Raw genomic sequence first — 21,502 nt, 5'->3', positions numbered from 1 at the left:
CTGAAAAAAAAAAAAATAAAAGAAGATGCTGTTGATGGTAGAGTTCTCTTACCACTCCAGTATCTTACCTGTGCTATTGCATTTATGACTATTTAGATGGATGTCTTAGAGCTCAGTCACTTCATCTCTTCATTCTGGTGTTCCTCTGTTCATTTTACAGGTAGCCTGTGTCCTTTTTGAATAATTATTATTTGAGTCAAAATAAAATTAAGCTTACTTGATGTTTTTTGTTGTTGTTTCATAAGGCACAGTTGGTAGATCTGAAATCTGAACTGACAGAGACCCAGGCAGAAAAAGTCGTGCTGGAGAAGGAAGTCCACGATCAGCTTTTACAGTTGCACTCTATTCAGCTGCAGCTTCATGCTCAAACTGGCCAGAGTGTTGACTCTGGTACCATTAAGGCAAAACTGGTAAGTAGTTTAGAAGGTAACATATACTTACATATATTTTAGAGGGCAAAGAGCACGGTTTTTAATGAGGCTTTTGACTATAAAAGGTAATATGTGCTCATGGTGGGAAATTCAGAAAACACAGGAGATGTAAAGATCTTCGTGATCATCCACTGTCTCATCACCTGGGGGTGATAAGTGATAACATCAGTAAGCAACTGATACTTAGAATAGGATTTTGTTTTCTTCTTTGAAAAATCTCTGTGTACATACATTTAAAAGATATTTGTGATTATAACACCTAAACATTTTTTTCCCCTGTTGGATCAGTTAGGATTAAGTTCAGCTGCACATAACAGAAATCCAAGTAACACTAGGATTATTCTTGAATAGTACAAACTGTTTTCTCTCAAGCCCCGAGGTAGGTAGTCTAGAGCTGGTATGATAGCTCTACAGAGACTGGGTGTCCAGGTTCTTTTTACTCTTGTGTTCTGCCATTTTTAGCTCATAGTTTCCATCTTTAGGATTTCTTTATTCCAGGCAGGAAGAAGGAAGAATCTAAGAAAAGGGCAAAAGGATGCTTCCAGACTTCATTAGCCTTCTTTAAGGAACTCTTCATGAAACCCTCCTCAGCGATTTTTGCCAATCAGTTTAGCCATCTCGTTGGCTATTGGGACTTGCATTTTGGCCTCTTATTTGGTCACATGACCCCCTCCAGTAAAACTGGAGTTCTGTTAATAAGGATGAAGGGGAAAATGGAATTGGGTGCCAACCAGTGGCACATTTTTTCTGTTGCTCTTCATAGAAGCACTTTTCCTGTCACTAAACGTTTTGTAATGTTTGTATAATACTCATTACATAAATTTTCCATAATTAACCTTTGCCTTCATAATATAGGTTGTTTAAATAGAAAAATTTTTTTAAGTCTCATGTCGGCTTAATCTCTCATATATTAAGTGTGCACTATGTGCCACTTTGTTGACCACAGGGGACACAGCAGGAAGACAGGTACAGCTTGGGAGAGGTGAAATGGGATGATGATAGTAATACATTTTTAAGTTTTCCCTGTTTTCAGTTAATTCCATTTGATTGGTTGATTAGTTTCTAATACTGATGGGTTAGAATTTATTTAAATGAATGTTTACATGCTCCTTAAACCTTTACAATTCAGAAATTCTATGGATCTAAGTTGGTAGTCTTGTTTTGTTTAACTGAAGTGACTTAGATTTGTAACTGCTTCTTTGGGATGTTTGATATTAACATTGAGCAACAATGTACATTTTCAGTAGAAAAGAATTGAAGTGTTAACATTAGATCTTAATCAGGGTGCTATAGTCAAAAGGCACTGAACTAGTTGAGTTGACTAATTTTGGTAAAACAAAAAATTTTAATGCTATATAGTTACTATTGCTTATGGATTTGCAAATATATTTGTTCTAATGAACTTCATCCAAATGATATTCAACATATGGGAATTTTCCTTATAATGATTATACCGCTAGATAAATTCATTTGTTTGACATTTTTCTAATTATGAAACTTTTTTCTTATATCTTAAGTCTGTCCCCTCTGTGGAGGAGCTGGTAAGTGTCCCGTTTCTGTTTTGCTTTAATATGTCATGCTGAAGTGTTCTTAGTGTCTTATTTGCATATTGCGTGTTGTCATTTTGTATTTGAAAACGATGGTCATGATGGTGATTTTTTCATGTGCCAGTACCTGAAAAGTTCAGTTGGTGGCCCTTCGTTCTTTTTCGCTACATGTTGTTAAAGATTTTTCTTTTGTTTGTAATTTTATAACCATTATTTGCAGAGCCCATCAATGTTTGACAACTCCTGAGCCTTGTAACTTGCTCAAACCTCTACTTCAAAAGAGCAGTTGGTTTCCTCACTTGAATATTTCAAAGATACATTAAGCAGAAATAGCTTTTTCCTCTTCTTCTATTTGAGTTTATCCCCAGGAAAAGAATGTGCATGTTGGTTTCTTACTCATCTACTGCATGTGCCATAACCTTTTAGTAGTCTTGGAATAATTGTGTGGCCTTTGAAACAACTGAATTTTGAAACTCCTTATCAGAATTTATTTTAGAAAATAACAATATGTAAGTTCTTAATATTTTTCCCACTCTCCCAATCTAATCAGCCTCCAATTTATCTTATGGTTTTATTTCTTTTCAAAATACAGTGTTTGACTATCTAAATACAACATGAGTTTCTTGGTTGTTACCTAATAATAAACAGGCTAACAAAAAATTTTTTTTTTTTTTTTTAAATCTAAAAGTGATTAACTTCAGTTTTCTTTGTCCTTTTCATGCTTGCAAATGTTATTTTTAGGCCTAAGAGTTTGCCAGATTCATTAGGTGTTTGAATTGTGAAGACAAAGTGGTGGCTTAATATGTGTTTCTCACATTCAATAAATATTATGTAAATAGATCATTGAAGTAATTGTTAAGTAGGTAATTCTTAACATGAAGTTTATTTAGCCCATAAACCAAAGAGTACCTGGTCTTCTAAGAACTCTTTTTTCTGACACAAACAGCATTAACCCCAGTAAATGTCATAAAAAAGATTTTTGTTCATGTTATCCAAACTTTGGGGGGTTTTTTGGAATTGATACTTGCCTTTTAGGAAATAGGTTCTGAAATAAATTGCAATTTTAGTAATTCCAAAGTTGTTATAAAAGGAGGATTCTAGATTATTCTTCAAATTCTTTAAAAACAGTATCTGGAAGTTAGGTTTTAATGGTTACATTTTTTTTTTTTACAGAAGCTGAAAAAGGCTGCTAATTAATTTTCTTCTGTTTATAATAATACCAAGTATTTTTAATCAAAGACGTGATAAGTATATCCAACATTTGGTAGTTACTCATTTTAGCTTGTATATTATGTTTTTGTGTTTTAAGTTTGTGGTACTCACAGCCTTGTATTTGAATATATCATATAGTGATGTTTATATCATTTATTGATATACTATTGTCAGAACAGTTGACCAAAGCAGACAGTTAAATTAGTACCAAAATATATTCCATGAGTTGTTAAAAGTTTTTAGAATTTATTTCTCAGCTTCTTAATATCCAGAATAAAAAGGGAAATAATTACAATAATCAGTACCCATACAGTAGAAACTATCACTTGCCATTTGCTCAAGATAAAAATCTTTCTGGTGCTGAGGTAGATTTTTTTTTTTAATAAGATTTTTTTTTTAAGTTTATTTTCAGAGAGAGAGAGAGTGCACACGTGCATGGGGAGGGGCAGAGAGAGGGGGTGTGGAGAGAGGCTCTGTACTCCTCGAAGAGCCCGACGTGAGGCTTGATGTCATAACCGTGAGATCGTGACCTGAGCTGAAATCAAGAGTCAGATGCTTAACTGACTGGACCGCCCAGGTGCCCCTAGATTTTTAAGTCTCACAAAGGGGACATAGTAAACAGTGTCTTCACAGCTCGTCAACAAATATAGCCACATTGTCACTGATTCTGTGAATCAGTGAGTTGGTAAAAACAGTTCTGTAAGGCAGTAAAAACACTTCTACTTAGGATAAATAAATGGAAGTTTACAGTGTTTGGATAGTTTTCTTGATCCAAAAGTAACACTTAAAATATCTATCAGGGCCATTATTAAACTCTCAGAAGAGTTTTGTTTGGCCACAGAGTTTGTGTGTGTATTTGAACTTGACTGCCTTTAGATTTTGTACCTTCTGTTTTCCATTCTACTTTGTTTTGTATCGGCCTGTCTGTTTTGTGTTTGGGTCCTGAAGGCATTTACATTAGTAACTCCTGATTTATAGGAATAGACATACTGTACTTTATATAATTTTAAGGTAAATTGAACATTATTTCTCACATGTGAGCTTGTGATAAAAATTTGATGGCAAAGATCTTGAGGTTTTATACTCTGGCTAACACTTGTAATTCACATATATGGGCTGTTTACCAAGTGGAGCATACGATGGTATCCTTTTATGAGAGCTAAAAATGGATGTCCGTCCTACCTCATAATAGGCAAGTGGGGCCCTGTTTTCCTCAGCAAACAGTTCTTCATTCACTTTAACATATGGACAAATAGATGAGTCAGATCCCTCAATTCAGTGATAATCTGTACCATACATATGCTTATGTAGAGAAATTTTTTAACGTATGTTTCAATGCAGTTGTTAACAGCATTTTTCCATGACCACCAAATGTTCTTTATTTATTTATTTTTTCCATCAAATGTTCTTTAAAAAATTAGAATATGTGTTCTAATTTAAGCAGTGCAACTTTCTTGTAGTCCTCTCAGGTAAATTAGCTGTGGAATCTATTCCACCGCTGAAGGATTTTGACTTGTTTATAGAATTGTTGCATTAAAGTTAAATAAATGTTTGGGTACAACCACCAGTGTGACTATTTTTATTTTAGTCTAGGTTCTTGCATCATTCTTAGAAAGTAAATAGAGAGCAGATTCAATTATTCATTGAAACCACTCCTATTAGTATATGATATTAGCTTAGAGAGGACTAACTCTCTTAGTATCCTCAGTGTCAAAGTACTCCAAGGCATGCAATTATCTTATGTGGAAGTGGTCCCAGTACCTTCTGGTACTAGTTAAAAAGAACTGTGTCCAAATCTTTGTTCCATTTTACAGAAACAAAGTGGTAACTTTTATCATATGCTTTCATTGTTGGTATCGTAGATTGTGCGCTTTTATGTATTCTGAGGAAATTGGTCTGTTGTTAAAAAGCCTTAAGTGTATTTTCATTACATTGTGCTGGTTTTTTTATTTTTTTAATTAGGAGAGAGAGCTTGAAGCAAACAAAAAAGAAAAAATGAAAGAAGCTCAACTTGAAGCTGAAGTGAAGTTGTTGAGAAAAGAGAATGAAGCCCTTCGTAGACATATAGCTGTTCTCCAGGCTGAAGTTTATGGGGCAAGACTGGCTGCCAAGTACTTAGATAAGGAACTGGCAGGAAGGTGTGTAAAAAACGGGTATCCTTATATTCTTAGGTAATGAATTGGGTATTTAATGAGGTTGACTCTTAACCTCTTGTGATAAATGAAACATTAATCTTTACCTTAAGACTTATTTTACAGTTTGTTATAGCTTACTGTTAACTTAATATTGATAGCATTAAAAATTGCAGATTTATTTCGCTGTACTACATAAATATTTCTGGTTTACACGCGCACACACACACTTGATAGGAACTTACTATGAAATGCTAATAACTCCAGATCTGCACTTTTCAGCCATTTCGTGCCTTGAAACCATAAAAGATGATGTTCACATATACAGCATGACTTCCATAAGAAATTTTTTCTGTGATCGTTGAAACCCAGTCTTTCTTGACCCTTTAAAACATGTTTGAATGGCAGTGATTTTATTATAATAAAACAGTTCTGCTTGCATTAATTTTTTTACAAATAACTACTCACAAACTTTGGTGATTTATTATTGTTGGTAAATAATTTTTTACTCCTTGTTTTGATATCATGTTAAGAACTGATGTGGAGCAAATAAAAATAATTTCTGTCATGTTGAAGATTTTCTAGTAACTTTTACCATATTTAAAATAATCATTTTGTAAAAAGAAGCTATCATTAAAAGAAATGTTTTTGTACGGTTAGTTTCATGTGAAGACTAGTAGTCAGTAGTATCTGATTTTATTGCCCTGCCCTGACTGCACGCAAGACATGAAACATGTTCACTGACATTAGTCTCAAAAGTTGTTTTTTAGATGCATTTGAATGAAGTATGTGATTAGAAAAGGTCTCATTCATTCTTTGTTTTTAAAACTGGTTTTCCCTTGAAGACATCTGTTCTTTTCAGAGTTTTCATATTTTACAAATCTGAAAGCCATCAGGAGGTTCCTGAATAGTAGTTTTAATACTAACTTAGGTATATGTAAAAGCTACTTGCATTCAGTAATTCTTGTGAATTCTCTCTGTAATAAAAATTATAGTAATGAAAAACTAACTGAATTAACTCTTTTCCCAATATAAAGGGTCCAACAAATACAATTACTAGGACGAGATATGAAGGGACCAGCTCATGATAAGCTTTGGAACCAGTTGGAAGCCGAAATACATTTGCATCGTCACAAAACTGTGATCAGAGCCTGTAGAGGACGTAATGATCTGAAACGACCAATGCAAGCTCCTCCAGGCCACGTATGTTTGCTCTGTTCCTGTTTCTTACTTAGCCTCTTCTTTTCTTTAGTCAGAAATCCTTTCCATTTTTTTTTATTCTAGTAGTATTTAAAACCATTACTTAAAAAGTAAAAGCGGAATTAAACTTACTTAGAGCAGATACATATAGTTCTTTTCTGACTTATCCTGAAATGCCCTAAAAGTGATGTTTCTGAAAACTTAACTGTTGCTAGCAAATATATGTTACTTTTACTTTGGCTCATATTTCAGAGTTTTCCTGGATCATAATTAGGCATGTTTAAGTTTGTTTTTCAAGCTTAGCAGAGAACTTGTGGTCGTATTAATAAATTGGCAAGTATTTGGGGGGTAGTTTATAAAATAGTTTTTGGTAACTAGATTTAACTGTAGTGTTTGAACTAACATTTACACCTGTTTGGTCTTGAATTAAGGTAGAATTTGAGATCTGTGTCCAATCGTCTGTTTCTGTAGCTACCATTGTACAAGAGCTTTTCTATCTGGATAAATCTTTATTAAATTTCATTACTACAGCTGCCTGATAATAAAAGCCTTACCATAATAAAATTTATGCATGTCTGACTCCTACCCAATGGCTTGCATATCTTCATACCAGATAAAGCATGGCCTTAAACAGTTAAAGTATTTGTTGCCTCTGCAAAGATTATCATAAGAAGAATTGATATGTACGTGAACTTGGTGGGCAAAGAGTGAGAATTACAATGTCAGACATTGGGGACCATTAACTTCTAGGCAGTGGCCAAATGACAAAAATTATGCTAAATAAAGGCTTATGAACTTTAATCTGATAAACATGGGATTTTTTAATAAAATGGTGGACTGAAGATTTAACATTATTTTGACAAATTACTTTGGTATAGTGAAGAGGATATACCGGGAGAGGGCCTAATTAGAGTCGAGGAGATACGTTAGGAAGATACTTTAGTAAGCTGAGGAGAGAGTGATGGACAAAGAGGAAGTGTATTTGAGAGGAAGGACAGGTTTGAGAGAAATAGCATCAAGAGGACTTGGTGATTAACTGCTTTTGGTTAAGTAGGTGAATGAGAAGGAAGAGTAGTCTAGGTATTTGGTGTGGGCAGTTCAGTGAGATGATGGCATTCGTTTATAAAGCAAACAGAAGAAAGGAAGATTTGGGGGGAAATATGATGAGATTTGTTTTAGCATGTAGTGTTTGAGGTCCCATTGGGTCAAACAAAATGTGTCCCATTGGATATATGACTCTGGAATTTAGGAGAAGTCTGAGTTGAAGAAATATGAGGGAAATCATCTATCTGTTATAATCAAAACAATGGAATTGATTAACCCAGGGAAATGTGTGGAAAATAAAAAGAATAGGGGTTCTTGGGTGGCTCATTCGGTTAAGCGCCCGACTCTTGATTTTGGCTCAGGTCATGATCTCACAGTTCATGAGCTCGAGCCCCACATATAGGGTTCCTCACTGACAGTGTGGAGCCTGCTTGGGATTCTCTCCCTCTCCCTCTCTCTCTGCCCTTCCCACTCTCTCTCAAAATAAATAAATAAACTTAAAATATATTGGAAAAAGAAAGAAAAGACAAGAGAAGAAAAAGAATAGGAGGCCAAGGATGGAAAGAAACTTTTATGGAGTGAGGGAAAGAAATGGATCATTTAAAGGGAGGATTCTGAGATGGACCTGTCAGATATAAGCCATCTGGGAAAGTACTATAATAGAAACCAAGGAAAAGAGGGTTCCAAGGAGGTAGCGTGATGAACAGTATCAATTTTGTGCAAGGTTTAAGTAGGGTAGTAACTAAAAAGTGTGCATTAGATATAGCCATGTTGGTTGCCAGTGACTGTAGAGAAGACAGTTTTAATTAATGGAGCAGGTGGGGGCAAAACCCTAATTACAGTGACTGGAATAGTGAATGTGAGAGGCAAGGAAGTAGATGTAGTTAGGTTTGACTTCGTGTGAAGGTTAAGGAAAGATGGAAGGCAGATAATAAAAATAATAGGTGATTGCAGGGTTTTTATTTTGTTTTGTTTCGTGTTTTTACGTGGATAGTGTTTTAAAGCTGGAAAAGGCTTAGAATTTGTTTATATGCAGAACAGGGCTGGAGCTTAACAGAAAGGAAAGAATAAAGGTACCAGAGAAAGAATTATTAATGGAGTAAAGTCCTTTATTTAAGAAGTAGACTCCAGAGCTCAGTAGAATGGAAAAGTAATTAGTGAACCAATTAGGAATTTGTTTTTCAGTTCTTCAGGTCCATCTCAGAATCCTCCCTTTAAATGATCCATTTCTTTCCCTCACTCCATAAAAGTTTCTTTCCATCCTTGGCCTCCTATTCTTTTTCTTTTCTTGTCTTTTCTTTCTTTTTCCAATGTATTTTAAGTTTATTTATTTATTTTGAGAGAGAGTGGGAAGGGCAGAGAGAGAGGGAGAGGGAGAGAATCCCAAGCAGGCTCCGCACTGTCAGTGAGGAACCATTAGTTAAAATGGTTGTAGATCTTTATGATATTTTTATAATGAAAATAAACATTTTATCAACTTTTATTTCTTGAAGATATGTGCTCATCAGTTCATTCCTGGCAATAGTTTCCTTTGTAATGTCCTACCATTTAAAAGATGAGCAGTGTAGGGGCGCCTGGGTGGCTCAGTTGGTTAAGCGTCCGACTTCAGCTCAGGTCACGATCTCGCGGTCCGTGAGTTCGAGCCCCGCGTCGGGCTCTGGGCTGATGGCTCAGAGCCTGGAGCCTGCTTCCGATTCTGTGTCTCCCTCTCTCTCTGCCCCTCCCCCGTTCATGCTCTGTCTCTCTCTATCTCAAAAATAAATAAAACGTTAAAAAAAAATAAAATAAAATAAAAAAATAAAAGATGAGCAGTATAAAAAAATTACCCTAAGAGTGAGAAAATCATCTATACATTTCACTATATTAACAGAACAACTGTTTTCATTTTCCCATTTTACCTAGTAATTAATTTCTTAACACTTTACTGTGTATCCATTCCAAGAAATTAATAAAGATTTCTAAAAGCAACTTATATAGCATGGGTTTATTCTATTTGATATATCTTTTAAATAGTACTAATTTTTCTTCTTTTTTTCCCCTAATAAGGATCAAGACTCTTTAAAGAAAAGCCAAGGTGTTGGTCCAATTAGAAAAGTTCTCCTCCTTAAGGAAGATCATGAAGGCCTTGGCATTTCAATTACAGTAAGAAGTAGTGCTTCCAGTCTCCTTTTCTATAGTTATGTAGTCTAATCATGCTTCTGTGTTGGACATCCTTGGGAAACAAAGCGTTCTGGATATATTCTCTAAGTAAATAAGTTTATCCCCCTGGGCACCAACACTTTTGTGTAAACTTTTTTTTTTTTTTTTTTTTTTTGGTATGTACATCTTCCTAATGACCATTAAGTACTACTTTAGTAAAATTATTACTTTTTTCAGTGTAATTTAACATTTTCATTATGCCTTGGGTCATAGTTCTATACAATATCCTATTATTGCCTCTAGGAGCCTTTGGGAATGGATCTGTTTTCTTCTGTGTTAAATGGCTCCATATTGTATTGTTCTTTTCTCTGGAGTGTATGTGTTATCTTTCTCTTGTCTCATTTCTTTGCTGTCAGATTTCACTGGCTCTTGGGTCCAAATATCCTTTCTAAATCTGATGCCTTTACAAGCATTTATCTTGGGCAACATTTCTGAGAGCAACCTGTTAGGAAAAAGTAATATATTTGGAGTCATTTGCTGTTGTTTAGTGCTTTGTTCCAGATGAGTGAATAAGATGGCTTTACAACTATCTTTGATTTGGTAATACTTAGGCACTGTATAATACTTAGACACTTAGAACTATATAAGTTCATTTGCTTTTTGGTATTGCTTAATGTAGAAATTATTTTTATAATAACAAGTTTATCTGTTAAGGATTTATTGATTACCTACCTACCTTTTTGAATGCACTGCCCTCAAAGAGCATAAATTTTAGGAGAAGTAATACACATATATACAAATATAATACATATATATACATACACACACAACAAGCTAGAAAATGAAAGGCACCAAATAACTGCATTTCATCAATTCTTTGTTGCATATTTTTTCACATTTTAGTATCTCTGAAATTGAGATTACACTCTTAGAATGATTTTTGTAGTACATAAAATAATGGTATGTCTTACCATTCATAGTGATGTAGAGTTGATAAAATCTAACAGTGCTGTGGAATATTAATACATAGAATATTTTTATTTATGTTTAAAAGAGTTTAGCCAATATTTTGGCTTTGGAATGTGTTTAAGAAACCACATGCATGTTACTGTTTTATTCAGAGAAAACTTTTTGATACTTGTAATAATATATTTACCATTACCTAAGTAGCAAGTAATATTTTTTTTTTCAATATATGAAATTTATTGTCAAATTGGTTTCCATACAACACCCAGTGCTCATCCCAAAAGGTGCCCTCCTCAATACCCATCACCCACCCTCCCCTCCCTCCCACCCCCCATCAACCCTCAGTTTGTTCTCAGTTTTTAACAGTCTCCTATGCTTTGGCTCTCTCCCACTCTTAACCTCTTTTTTTTTTTTCTTCCCTTCCCCTCCCCCATGGGTTTCTGTTAAGTTTCTCAGGATCCACATAAGAGTGAAACCATATGGTATCTGTCTTTCTCTGTATGGCTTATTTCACTTAGCATCACACTCTCCAGTTCCATCCATGTTGCTACAAAAGGCCATATTTCATTCTTTCTCATTGCCACGTAGTATTCCATTGTGTATATAAACCACAATTTCTTTATCCATTCATCAGTTGATGGACATTTAGGCTCTTTCCATAATTTGGCTATTGTTGAGAGTGCTAGTAGCAAGTAATATTTCACTCAGCATTTATACAGTATAGATACTTATTGAAATGCATTTTTAAGAAGATATTTTATTGTTAGAATGGTATGTGACTATACAAAGAGTAAACTAATTGACTGCCCTTCACCACCCACCCCCCCGCTTTTTTTTTATTTTTGGCCAGGGTGGGAAAGAACATGGTGTTCCAATCCTCATTTCTGAGATCCACCCAGGGCAACCTGCTGATAGATGTGGAGGGCTACATGTTGGAGATGCTATTCTGGCTGTTAATGGAGTCAACCTAAGGGACACAAAGCATAAAGAAGCTGTAACCATTCTTTCCCAGCAGGTAAGTTCCCTTTATGTAATGAAAATTGGATCTATCAATTGGTTCCTTTTGAATCTATTGAATATTTTGTACTTCCTTAGGAGGCTTCTCCAGTCATAAAAGTGTTCATATATGGATACTAGGTTCCTTTGCTTTGGGCCTTTTATAGAACACATTCATCCAGATTTACTGAATAAAAAGCTTTTATTTGCCTTTTTCCACAGTTGTGTAACTTTTAGCAAGTTTGTTAAGTCCCCTGCTGCAGTGTCCTTATCTGAGAACTGTCAGGATTAAGTATGTTGATTCATTTAGGATGCTCAGAATAGGACCTGGTACTCAGGAAGCAAAACATCATTAATGACTAAAAAACACTATACAAATAGAAGGTATTATAGAAAAAACAATATGCTAGACATAGATTGGTTTCACAGTCATAAATGTTAGAACTGAAAGAGTCCTTAGAAATCATTTAGCCTATCCCTCTTATTTAAAATGAGTAAACTAAGGTTCTTAGGATTTAAATAATTTGCTCAAGGTTGCAGAGCAAATAAATTGTAGACTTTGGATTCATATCCACAAGTCATATTTGTTACCAGGTTAATTTAAGGTGGGTTGTTGTTGTTGTTCTGTTTTTTCCTTCAAGAATAGAGCTGAAGAAATTAGGTGTTGACAGTACATTGAGATTTTTGTTGGGTCATCAGTACGGAATTGAATCTGAAAGTTGAAAGTGAATTTATAGCTTGTTTGGTCCAACCATACATGTGGTGTAAATTTCTATGATATCACTAATCGAATATTTACATTAGAGGGGGACCTATTGATGATAAAGTAGTCCATTCTGTTGCTGTATATTGCTGATTTTTAGAAAGCTCTTCCTCATATTAAGCCTAGAATCCATTTTCATGACTATTATGCACAGACCTAATTCTTTAATCTAGAACTTTACTGAAGACCACTGAATTACCCATCTATCCTCCGAAAATGGTATTTTTAAAGCTTATCTGCTAAGAGAGATCTAAGAATGCAACCCTATCCTCTTTGTTAGTGTTTTCTTAACCAAACTTGGCTATATCCAGTAGTGTAAGAATGAGATGAATGGCAGCTGTGATAAAGGAAATACAGACAGGCAGTCATAAACTTTTAAGGAAATGCCAAGCACATTTTAAAATTCTGAAGCAGGAGATTATTATTAAGACTATATTAAGACTATATTAAGACTATAATTAAGAGGAGAACCAAAGAGACTGACTTAGTGAGTGGCAGTAAAAAATGACATACTTTCTTTGGAGCAAAGGCAGGACATAATTTTCAGAATTGCAAATACCAGACTTGCGTATAGTGGTTATAGTCTCTTATTAAATGACTTGGAATGTTTTTTAAACATAAAATAATCTGTAACTTTTTCTCATATGCAAGGTTTTATTCAAGAATAGGGGTACAGATATTACACATTTAGTCTAGTAGAAAAAGCAAGGACTTTGGAGTCAAATTTCTGTTTTTTGTTTTACTTGTTCATCATATTGGGAGAATTATCTGCTCTTTCCAGACTCACTCAGGTTTCTCATTCATGTAAAGGAGACTATACTACAATAGGGTTATTCTGAAGATTGAAGGATATAGTTTCATATAATAAATATGATAATTACTATTATTAGTGACCAGATTACCTTAACACTTTGGTACTCAGTGAAAGTTAAGAAAAGGTTCAAGACCTGTTCAGTAACAACCAGGAAATCGTCATGTAAAGGTTTCTTGAATTAGTCAAGGAAAAGTTTGTGTGATGCCCTTAACTGCAACTTTACTATCTGCCTACTTAGATGGATTTGCCAAATTGCTGTGTAAAGTACAATATGGCAAAATGACTATTCAAGTGAATATTTGTTCCAGAATTTTGTAAGTTGAGTAGTTCAGCATCCTTTTTTTAGTTTAGATCTGTTAGCAAAAATACTGTCATCAGTAAAAAGAGCTACTGTAATATTAAAAGGAAATTACTTAGGATTCACGGGGTTGGTCTGGACATGATGACCTCTGTGTTCTCTTCCACCTCTTGAGAGTCTAGAATTTCATTATTTGTTGTCTTGAAAGGGAGCTACATCTGAACTCTCTTTCTCCTCATGCCTGTTACCCCAAGGAATTTGGAAATCCTTTTTGAGTACAATTAAAATAACTTCCTCATTTTCTTTCCTCATTTTAGAGAGGAGAGATTGAATTTGAAGTAGTTTATGTGGCTCCTGAAGTGGATTCTGATGATGAAAATGTAGAGTACGAAGATGAGAGTGGACATCGCTACCGTTTGTACCTTGATGAATTAGAGGGAGGTAGTAATCCTGGTGCTAGTTGCAAGGACACAAGCGGGGAAATCAAAGTGTTGCAAGGTAAAAATTACTCTAAAAGTTATTTTTAATATATTTATTGTTAGTAAACTTAAATAAGTTTTTTAAATGTTTACTTATTTTTGAAAGAGAGAGAGAGCACAAGTGGGAAAGGAGCAGAGAGAGAGAGAGAAGGAGACACAGAATCCGCAGCAGGCTCCAGGCTCCGAGCTTTCAGCACAGAGCCCGATGTGGGGCTTGAACCCACGGTTCATGAGATCATGACCTGAGCCAAAGTCGGACACTTAACCGACTGAGCCACCCAGGCATCCCTATTATTAATAAACTTTTAAAATACAGATTTTAGATTTCTTTGGTAACACTGTTTTAATGATGGGGAAGCCATCATTAACAGAATGAATGAATGAACAGAATGAACAGAAAACTATAAGCAAACAGAAACTTTGCTTATAGTTTTATTGTACACTGGTCACTATGCCAAAATTTTATTTACATAGAAGTTCTTCTGGATTCTTTTTGGACTTTAAGACAAGTGTATTACCAGTTACTGAACTACATGAGATCCTGGAAAAATAAAAAAAATTCAAGTTTTCGGGACTGAAGTAAAAACCAATATGCCTTTTAGAATAGATTTATCTTAGTGTCATCTTGCTATCTTAATGCAGATTCTTCTCTCATAATACAGTGATTTATAGACTAAATATGAATATGTTATTAGACTGTGGTGATTGTTATTAGAATCCAGATATGTGATCTTGAGGATTTTTGGGTTAATTCCTTTGCTATTATTTACACATATTTTAAAGAAAAATTCTACATAGAGAATTTTTTTCTTTTTTTTTTTTTTTACGTAGAGCAGTGGTTCTTAAATTGTGATCCATGGATCTCTGGGGGTCCCTGAGACCCTTCTAGGGGATTCGTGAGATAAAAACTGTTAATAATAATGCTAAAACATTATTTGTGGGTTTTTTGAATCGATATTTGCACTGATGGTGCAAAAGCAATGGGAGTAAAGCTACTTTTGCCTTAGTACGAATCAAGGCAGTGGTTCTACTACTATAGGAATCGTTTTCTTCCTTGCCATCTACTCTGAGTAAGAAAAAAAAAAAGACAGTGACAGTTTCATGAAATAGTAAAATTAACTGTTCATTTTATTAAATCTTGACCCTTGAGTACATGTCTTTTTTAATACCATGTGTTACAAGATGGGAAGGATGCATAAAGCACCGAGTCTGCACGCTGAACTAGGATGCTGGTCTCAAAGAAGAGCACTTAGTGATTAAGTAGCTAGCTGAAGTAGCCATTTATTTCATGGAAGATGATTTTTTACTTGAAGAATGATAAATTATGGTTGTTCAGGCTATTTGGCAGCCATTTTCTTTCAAAGGAACAAAGCGAGTCTATCACTTCAGGGAAAACAGCTGACAGTATTTATTGCCAATGATAAAATGTCAGCTTTCAAGTGACAATTAGAATTTTGTAAAACATGCATCACCCCACCATAAGCTTGATAGCTTTCCAGTGCTTAACTTGTAAAGTAAGATTGGTGGTAATGTTAATAAATGTGATTTTTTTTTGATATAGTGAAATGAAATTTGTCAACCTTTGGAATTGCTACATGACTCAGTGATCTAATATTTCTCAAATGACCAGTGTATGATGTTACAAAATCCTGCATGGGTAAAAGCCATTCAAATCGCAAGATAGACCAATGGATTTTGATATAACAGAATGTGAACAGTTTACTGATATGGTTTCAAGTCTATGGTGTCAAATTTTGGTATAATATCAAAGAATATTGACAGTTATCTGAAAAGGCTATTAAAACTAGTCTTCTCCAGGTGCCTGTGTGGCTTAGTTGGTTAAGCGTCCGACTTCGGCTCAGGTCATGATCTCGCAGTTTGTGGGTTTGAGTTCTGCGTTGGGCTCAGAGCCTGGAACCTGCTTCGCATTGTGTCTCCCCCTCTCTCTGCCCCTCCCCCACTCATGCTCTGTCTCTTTCAAAAATAAACAAACATTAAAAAAAACCAAACCTAGTCTTCTCTTCCAGCTATATATCTGTGTGAGGATGAACTTTTTATACACTTGTTACAGATGGAACAGAGGCAAATAAGAAAATCCAGCTTCTAGAACGCCAGACTTTAACGATATTTGTAGAATTGAAAATTATGCTCCTCTTCTGACTGAATTTTTAGAAAATGGAGTTATTTTCCCTAAGGCAAATGCTGTTCATGTTAACATTTGTTGGGCTTATTTTCATTTTTAACAAAGTAATAATTTTTTTAGATTTCTCAGTTTTAATTACTAATATGGTAAACGCCATTAACCCACATAACATTAATAAACCACATGAACAAAAGTCTTTGGAGCCCTCAGGACCTATTAAGAGTGGAAAGGTATCCTAACACCAAAAAAAAATTGAGAACGTCTGGTATAGAGTTCTTTAGTGAACTGATGAACGGATGCCCTTCTGGTAAGCCTGGATCTTGTGAATTCTCTACGTGGACACAGCAGTAGCAGTTGTGTTCTCCCCGTGCATCTTGATCAAAACTATTGTGGCAGTATGTCAAAACTTTACACTGTTGGTCTGCTTTCCCTATGATTTCATTGTCTTTTATCCTTTCTACTATCTGTTGGGATTAGAAGGCTTTGTCCCTCCCTTTTTTGCAGCTGAGGCTAAAAGACTTCTCTGTCACCTGTGTGAATTGCAGACCACTGAAAGTGTGACTCATATAACTAAAATGTATGCTCTTATGATATATTACTATTAACGGACTCAAACCACAAAATATATCCATTGGTTACTGTTTAGCACATGTCCAGACTTCATAGCTCACTAAGTAGATGACATAATCAACTCTGATTTATTTGCAAGCCGAGTATGTATTTTTTAGATTTACCAAAATTTGTTTTAAATGTTATCTGGACGTTGTCTTGCCAACAACCTAGATTTTTAGCAGTAGGCTAGCCTGTGCCTTAGTGCACTGTAGTTAAATAATCTGAAAGCAAAATGTAAAAGAAACATATAACTTACTGTTCAATATATATTTGTATAAGTGGAATTAACTGAATTTTACGATTGTTTGTATCAGTTCCAAGTTTCACGGAAATTCTGGTAGGACATTTTATACAATTTTTTGATAGGTCCAATAAATAATATGAAAAATCTGTACAGTGTTTGATATCTGCTGTAAGAAGAAAGAATTCCTCTGTCAGAAATTGCTAACTTGACTAATTTAGGCCCCATTATTTACCTCATTACTATTACTAGTTATAGTGGGTACTCCTTTGTTTTTGCTCAGTAAAATTGCAAGACTCCTTTCAGATTAGATAGAAAGGTTCTATCTTTTTTTTTTTTTTTCTCTTTCTTTCAGGATTTAATAAGAAGGCAGTAACTGATGGACATGAAAATGGAGATCTAGGAACTTCAAGTGAACCTCCTGTAGAAGACAGTGCTTCTAAACTAGACGATCTGCACAGTCTGTATCACAAAAAATCTTACTAAATTGACTGTCTCTCCAGACAAGATTCTTAATCAGACTCTTCTGAGTTTGGGGCACTAGGGAAGACAGTGACAGAGACTATACAAGATCAAGGGAGGCTTGTAGCCTAAATGAAAGGCGGGTACCTCAGGGCTTCATGTGAACAATTCTAAATGCATAAAACTCCTGTTTTCTGTGGTATACCATAATTAGCTATTGCATGTAAAGCGATTTTGATTTTCCTAAAATTGTAAAGCACCAAAGCATGTGTTTCCCAAAGGGATATTACTAGGCTCTTAAGTACCAAATGAAGCACTACTGTTTTATTTGGCTCCTTTTCTAGTTAGTAGAAGGACCGTGCTAACCGGCATTTATAAGAAATAGCCTTTAAATACAAGAATAAATGAATCCATATTATATATTCCAGAATGTTAAGTGTGGTATTTCAGAGGACAGAACTTAACTCAATGAATTGCAGAAATGTAGGCTTGACTTAATTTTTTTTTTAAACTAGAAGAATGGTTTTAGTTTTTTTATTTAATTTATTGTGCATCCTGATATCTAAATCAGTTCTTAATGATCATTTATTGTAATGAGTTTGCCTTTCAGCTTTATTCAATGCAGTACAAAATAGTTTTCTTTAAGCAATCCTTTATCAATCAATGCTGCACTAGAAATACTTCCTGAAAAGTTATTGTACATTGTACTTTTCCTGGTTTTTAAAAGAAATGCAGATGAGTATAAAATATCTGTTCTCAATTATGTTGATCTGTGTGCATGGTATTGGAGCATTACGTTATTAATGTTTAGAGTCAGATTTTTTTTTTTTCTGGAATCCACGAAAGACAGTTTTCTACATTTTGAGTTGTTCATAAAGTTTGTCTTGTTGTGATAGTCTTGGCACTTACAGATACATTTTTCTGGCAGTAAAAGCTCAAATTTATTTGTCAGTGAAGTGCATTTCATTCAAACAGCAGTTTTCTCTCAGAGTAACTAATTTGCCAGTCATCTAAAAAGCCAAGGCACTGGTGGGCAAGATAAGGCGAAGACATTTCAATACCGGAATTGTTTTGGTTGGCTTTTCATCTCAGTGTTTGACTGAAGTGCTCTCATATGCAAACTACAGATTTGTTTCTCTTATCCCAGGATTAAGCATGGAGGGCCTGTTTTCTTAGTTACTGCTCTTGGAGGCCACACTGTACCTTGCTGGGGAAAGTGAAAACATTGCATTTAAAGAGGTGATAGTTTTGCCAATATCACAGTTTTAAAGGATGTATGTTTAAGGGAATATTAAGTGGAGGAAAGCTTGCAGGCTTTAGAGTATTATCAGTACCTTCATGTCTAATAGTCAGATGTTATGTGATGTAAAACACATTTTTTTTTTCTTTCCTAGATGCACTATATATTTGTTCATAGGTAAATCTTTACAATGTATATACTTTATTTGGTGGTTTTGCTATTTATAAATTTGATGTTTTAACTATTGCTCCTTTATGGTTTGTTTTGGGTGGTTTTGTTCATCTGTATATCACCATGTTAGTTTATAATAGAAATGCACTTCCTAGTGTATGTTGTTACTGATATTAAAATACCTTATAGTGTAACGTTGCCTCCAAGCGGAAGCTAGTATTTAATTGTACAACCAAATAAGCAAGCTATATGTTATTGTTTGTTCCTGACAGGCTAGGCCTCTTAAAAGAAGAAAAGAGTTTTTCCCTTATGCATTTCCCCCTGTACCAAACACATACCCCAGGACTGACATGGGATCTGCAAACTAGATTTCAGCCGGTATATTCATTTAGCCAAAAAAAATTACATTGTAGCGTATCTGAAAACATTTTTGTTGTGACTCAAAACCATATTCTTATTTTTTTTAAATGCAGCCTGGGATGGGATGACCATGGCATTTTTTTTGGAGAATATCCTTTATCCACTAGGTAGAATCCTTAGGAAATATTAGCTGAAACCTTTTGATTTTCAAGAACAATCTAGAAAGTCCACAAAGAGTTTTTCTAAGAACCTTCAATTGGCATTTCTACTTAGACGCTGCTTAATAGGAATCCTATGGGGTGGTTATGACATAAACTCCTTTCAAGGATTGAAGAGCAGAATGAAAATTTTCCCCGATAGTTTAAAATTGCACAAGTCCGTCCCTTTTCATTCCTGCTTCACCTTGGTTTGCAAAGTCTACGTGAGAGCCCTGTTGCTCAGATGCTACCGTGAGCTTCCTGGCAGGTGTTTAGAAAGTACCCAGTTAAAAGTTCATTTTAGAATATATGGTCTCTGGGGGGTGAGCTAAGAATTATAAACTAATGAGAAGCGGCTTTTATATTTTCACATTTATAGGGAAGAAATCTCTAACACTCAAGTTTCTAGGGCAAAACCAAACAGAAAAGAACTGTTGCAAAGCCATCACGGTTAAAAGGAAAAAGAAAAATATACACATTCACAAGCGGAATAGCTGAGAAAAAATGTTCGACAGAACGTGAGGCTTGTGTGTATGTGCGTATATATGTTTACACTTTCGCCTCTAAAATTCTCTTCGGTGGTATCTGTTGTGAATATGATGGAGCAAAACCATTTGGGTCTTGAGGCTTGTTAAAGCAGGTTTAAGAGAGATGAAAATGTTGTGAGTCTCGGTAATTACAACTGAATAGTTGTCACAAGGTAACACAGCTTGTGCCTGGTGCTGGTTTTATTCCCCACACGGTGGACTTACTTTGTTTTCCTGTTAAAAACAAAATATATTGATTCGTGTGTAAGCCGCACATTATTTGACATCTTTATTATGTAATCCACTATTCCACCTGTTCAGTCTTCCACTTACGGTTGGCCTCAGATCTATAGGATTTATGACAAATGTATTATATCTAGTTAAGTTGAGTTTAATATTTTTTTATTAGCCTGTAAATAAAGATGGCATCTTCTACATTAAAATGTGTTGATCTCATTTTTAAAAAAACATTTTAAGTTTCTTTCACATTCAATATTTTGGTTTCTTTACTTCTAGTAACTTCTGTCATTTGCACCAAGAGGTCCTAAAGTCCATGTAAAGGATGAAACCCAGTTCCTATATTGAAATGTTTTTTTTTTTCTTTTTTCTTTTTGTAGTAGTTAACTGTTTGATCTTAGGAACTGTTTACTCTGGCTTAGTTAAAAACATGTTGGTTGGCAGGATCTGTCAGATCTGTCAGAGCAACTGTGGGACCAGTGTTTTGTTGAAACTTAGCAGATGGCAAATACTCCAGCCTCCTTGGGTTAGTTTTGTGTTGCAAATCTTGATAGTCAACGGTTATCTCAGAGGATAACATTGAAACAAACTAGAAAACCAATCCTCTTAGCTACACCATGTAAGAGGACAGTCTTCCATTTTATCACCTGAGCCTACAGGTTTGGAAGTTCCCAAATTATGTGTAAAATAACCTTTAGAAACCTCTGGAAACATTCCGTTTCCTTGTCTCAGAAGTTTAACATGTGGTCGCTTACAGTCAGCCTAAGAACTGGGGGTAAAATACCTTTTCTTTGCTAAAGGGTTTTTGAGGTCAATCAGGAAGATAAACTTACAAATGATATTTTCCTCTAAGTGTTAATGAATACAAATCATATTTCGGAAAATTACTTGAGTTATGAACATTTGGAAATACGTATTTTTGGTCATTGACTAACCTTGATTTAGTTCTAATACGATACGCTGTCTGTCAGCTTAAACTCCCAGTTCACTAAGCAGTTTGGAAGTCTTTTCCCCAGAATTCATCTGCATAGCATGTTTAGTTTATGAAAGGTAAAAGATTATTTACCTTTTCATTCTTAACCAGTGTTCTATTCTAGGTGGTTTTACAACTTTTTTTTTTAAACTGAAAGTGTTGCTAGTTACCATGTGCTGTTGGTGCTAAATATTTGATGATAAATCTTTTTCAGGTGTATTTGGAGAGCTGTAGCCCTGTGATGGCAGCCAGGAGAATGTGTCTCCTGGATCTCCAGCAAGAGGAGCACAGCGACTCCAGGCCGCCCTGCCGGCTGCT

The 21,502-nt window shown here is 34.9% G+C and overlaps 1 protein-coding gene across 2 annotated transcripts in view; it reads left to right on the top strand.

Moving 5' to 3' along the window:
- Positions 1-20,417, top strand: part of GOPC (golgi associated PDZ and coiled-coil motif containing) — a 40,020-nt gene extending 19,603 nt beyond the window's left edge. The window contains exons 2-9 of one of the 2 annotated variants that reach the window (XM_042939694.1): positions 246-410; positions 1,949-1,972; positions 5,153-5,328; positions 6,360-6,525; positions 9,613-9,708; positions 11,522-11,686; positions 13,860-14,040; positions 17,373-20,417. In XM_042939694.1, coding sequence (XP_042795628.1) covers positions 246-410; positions 1,949-1,972; positions 5,153-5,328; positions 6,360-6,525; positions 9,613-9,708; positions 11,522-11,686; positions 13,860-14,040; positions 17,373-17,503 — 1,104 coding nt within the window. In that variant the 3' untranslated portion in view covers positions 17,504-20,417. The remainder of the gene's footprint in view (positions 1-245; positions 411-1,948; positions 1,973-5,152; positions 5,329-6,359; positions 6,526-9,612; positions 9,709-11,521; positions 11,687-13,859; positions 14,041-17,372) is intronic. The other variant, XM_042939695.1, reaches the window with a different exon arrangement.
- The last annotated feature ends 1,085 nt before the right edge of the window (positions 20,418-21,502 follow it).

The sequence above is a fragment of the Panthera leo genome, chromosome B2 (assembly GCF_018350215.1).
Source record: "Panthera leo isolate Ple1 chromosome B2, P.leo_Ple1_pat1.1, whole genome shotgun sequence".
In the NCBI taxonomy this organism is placed as follows: domain Eukaryota; kingdom Metazoa; phylum Chordata; class Mammalia; order Carnivora; family Felidae; genus Panthera; species Panthera leo.
Note: the sequence above shows the minus strand (reverse complement) of the source record. Positions and strands in the feature narration are given on the sequence as shown.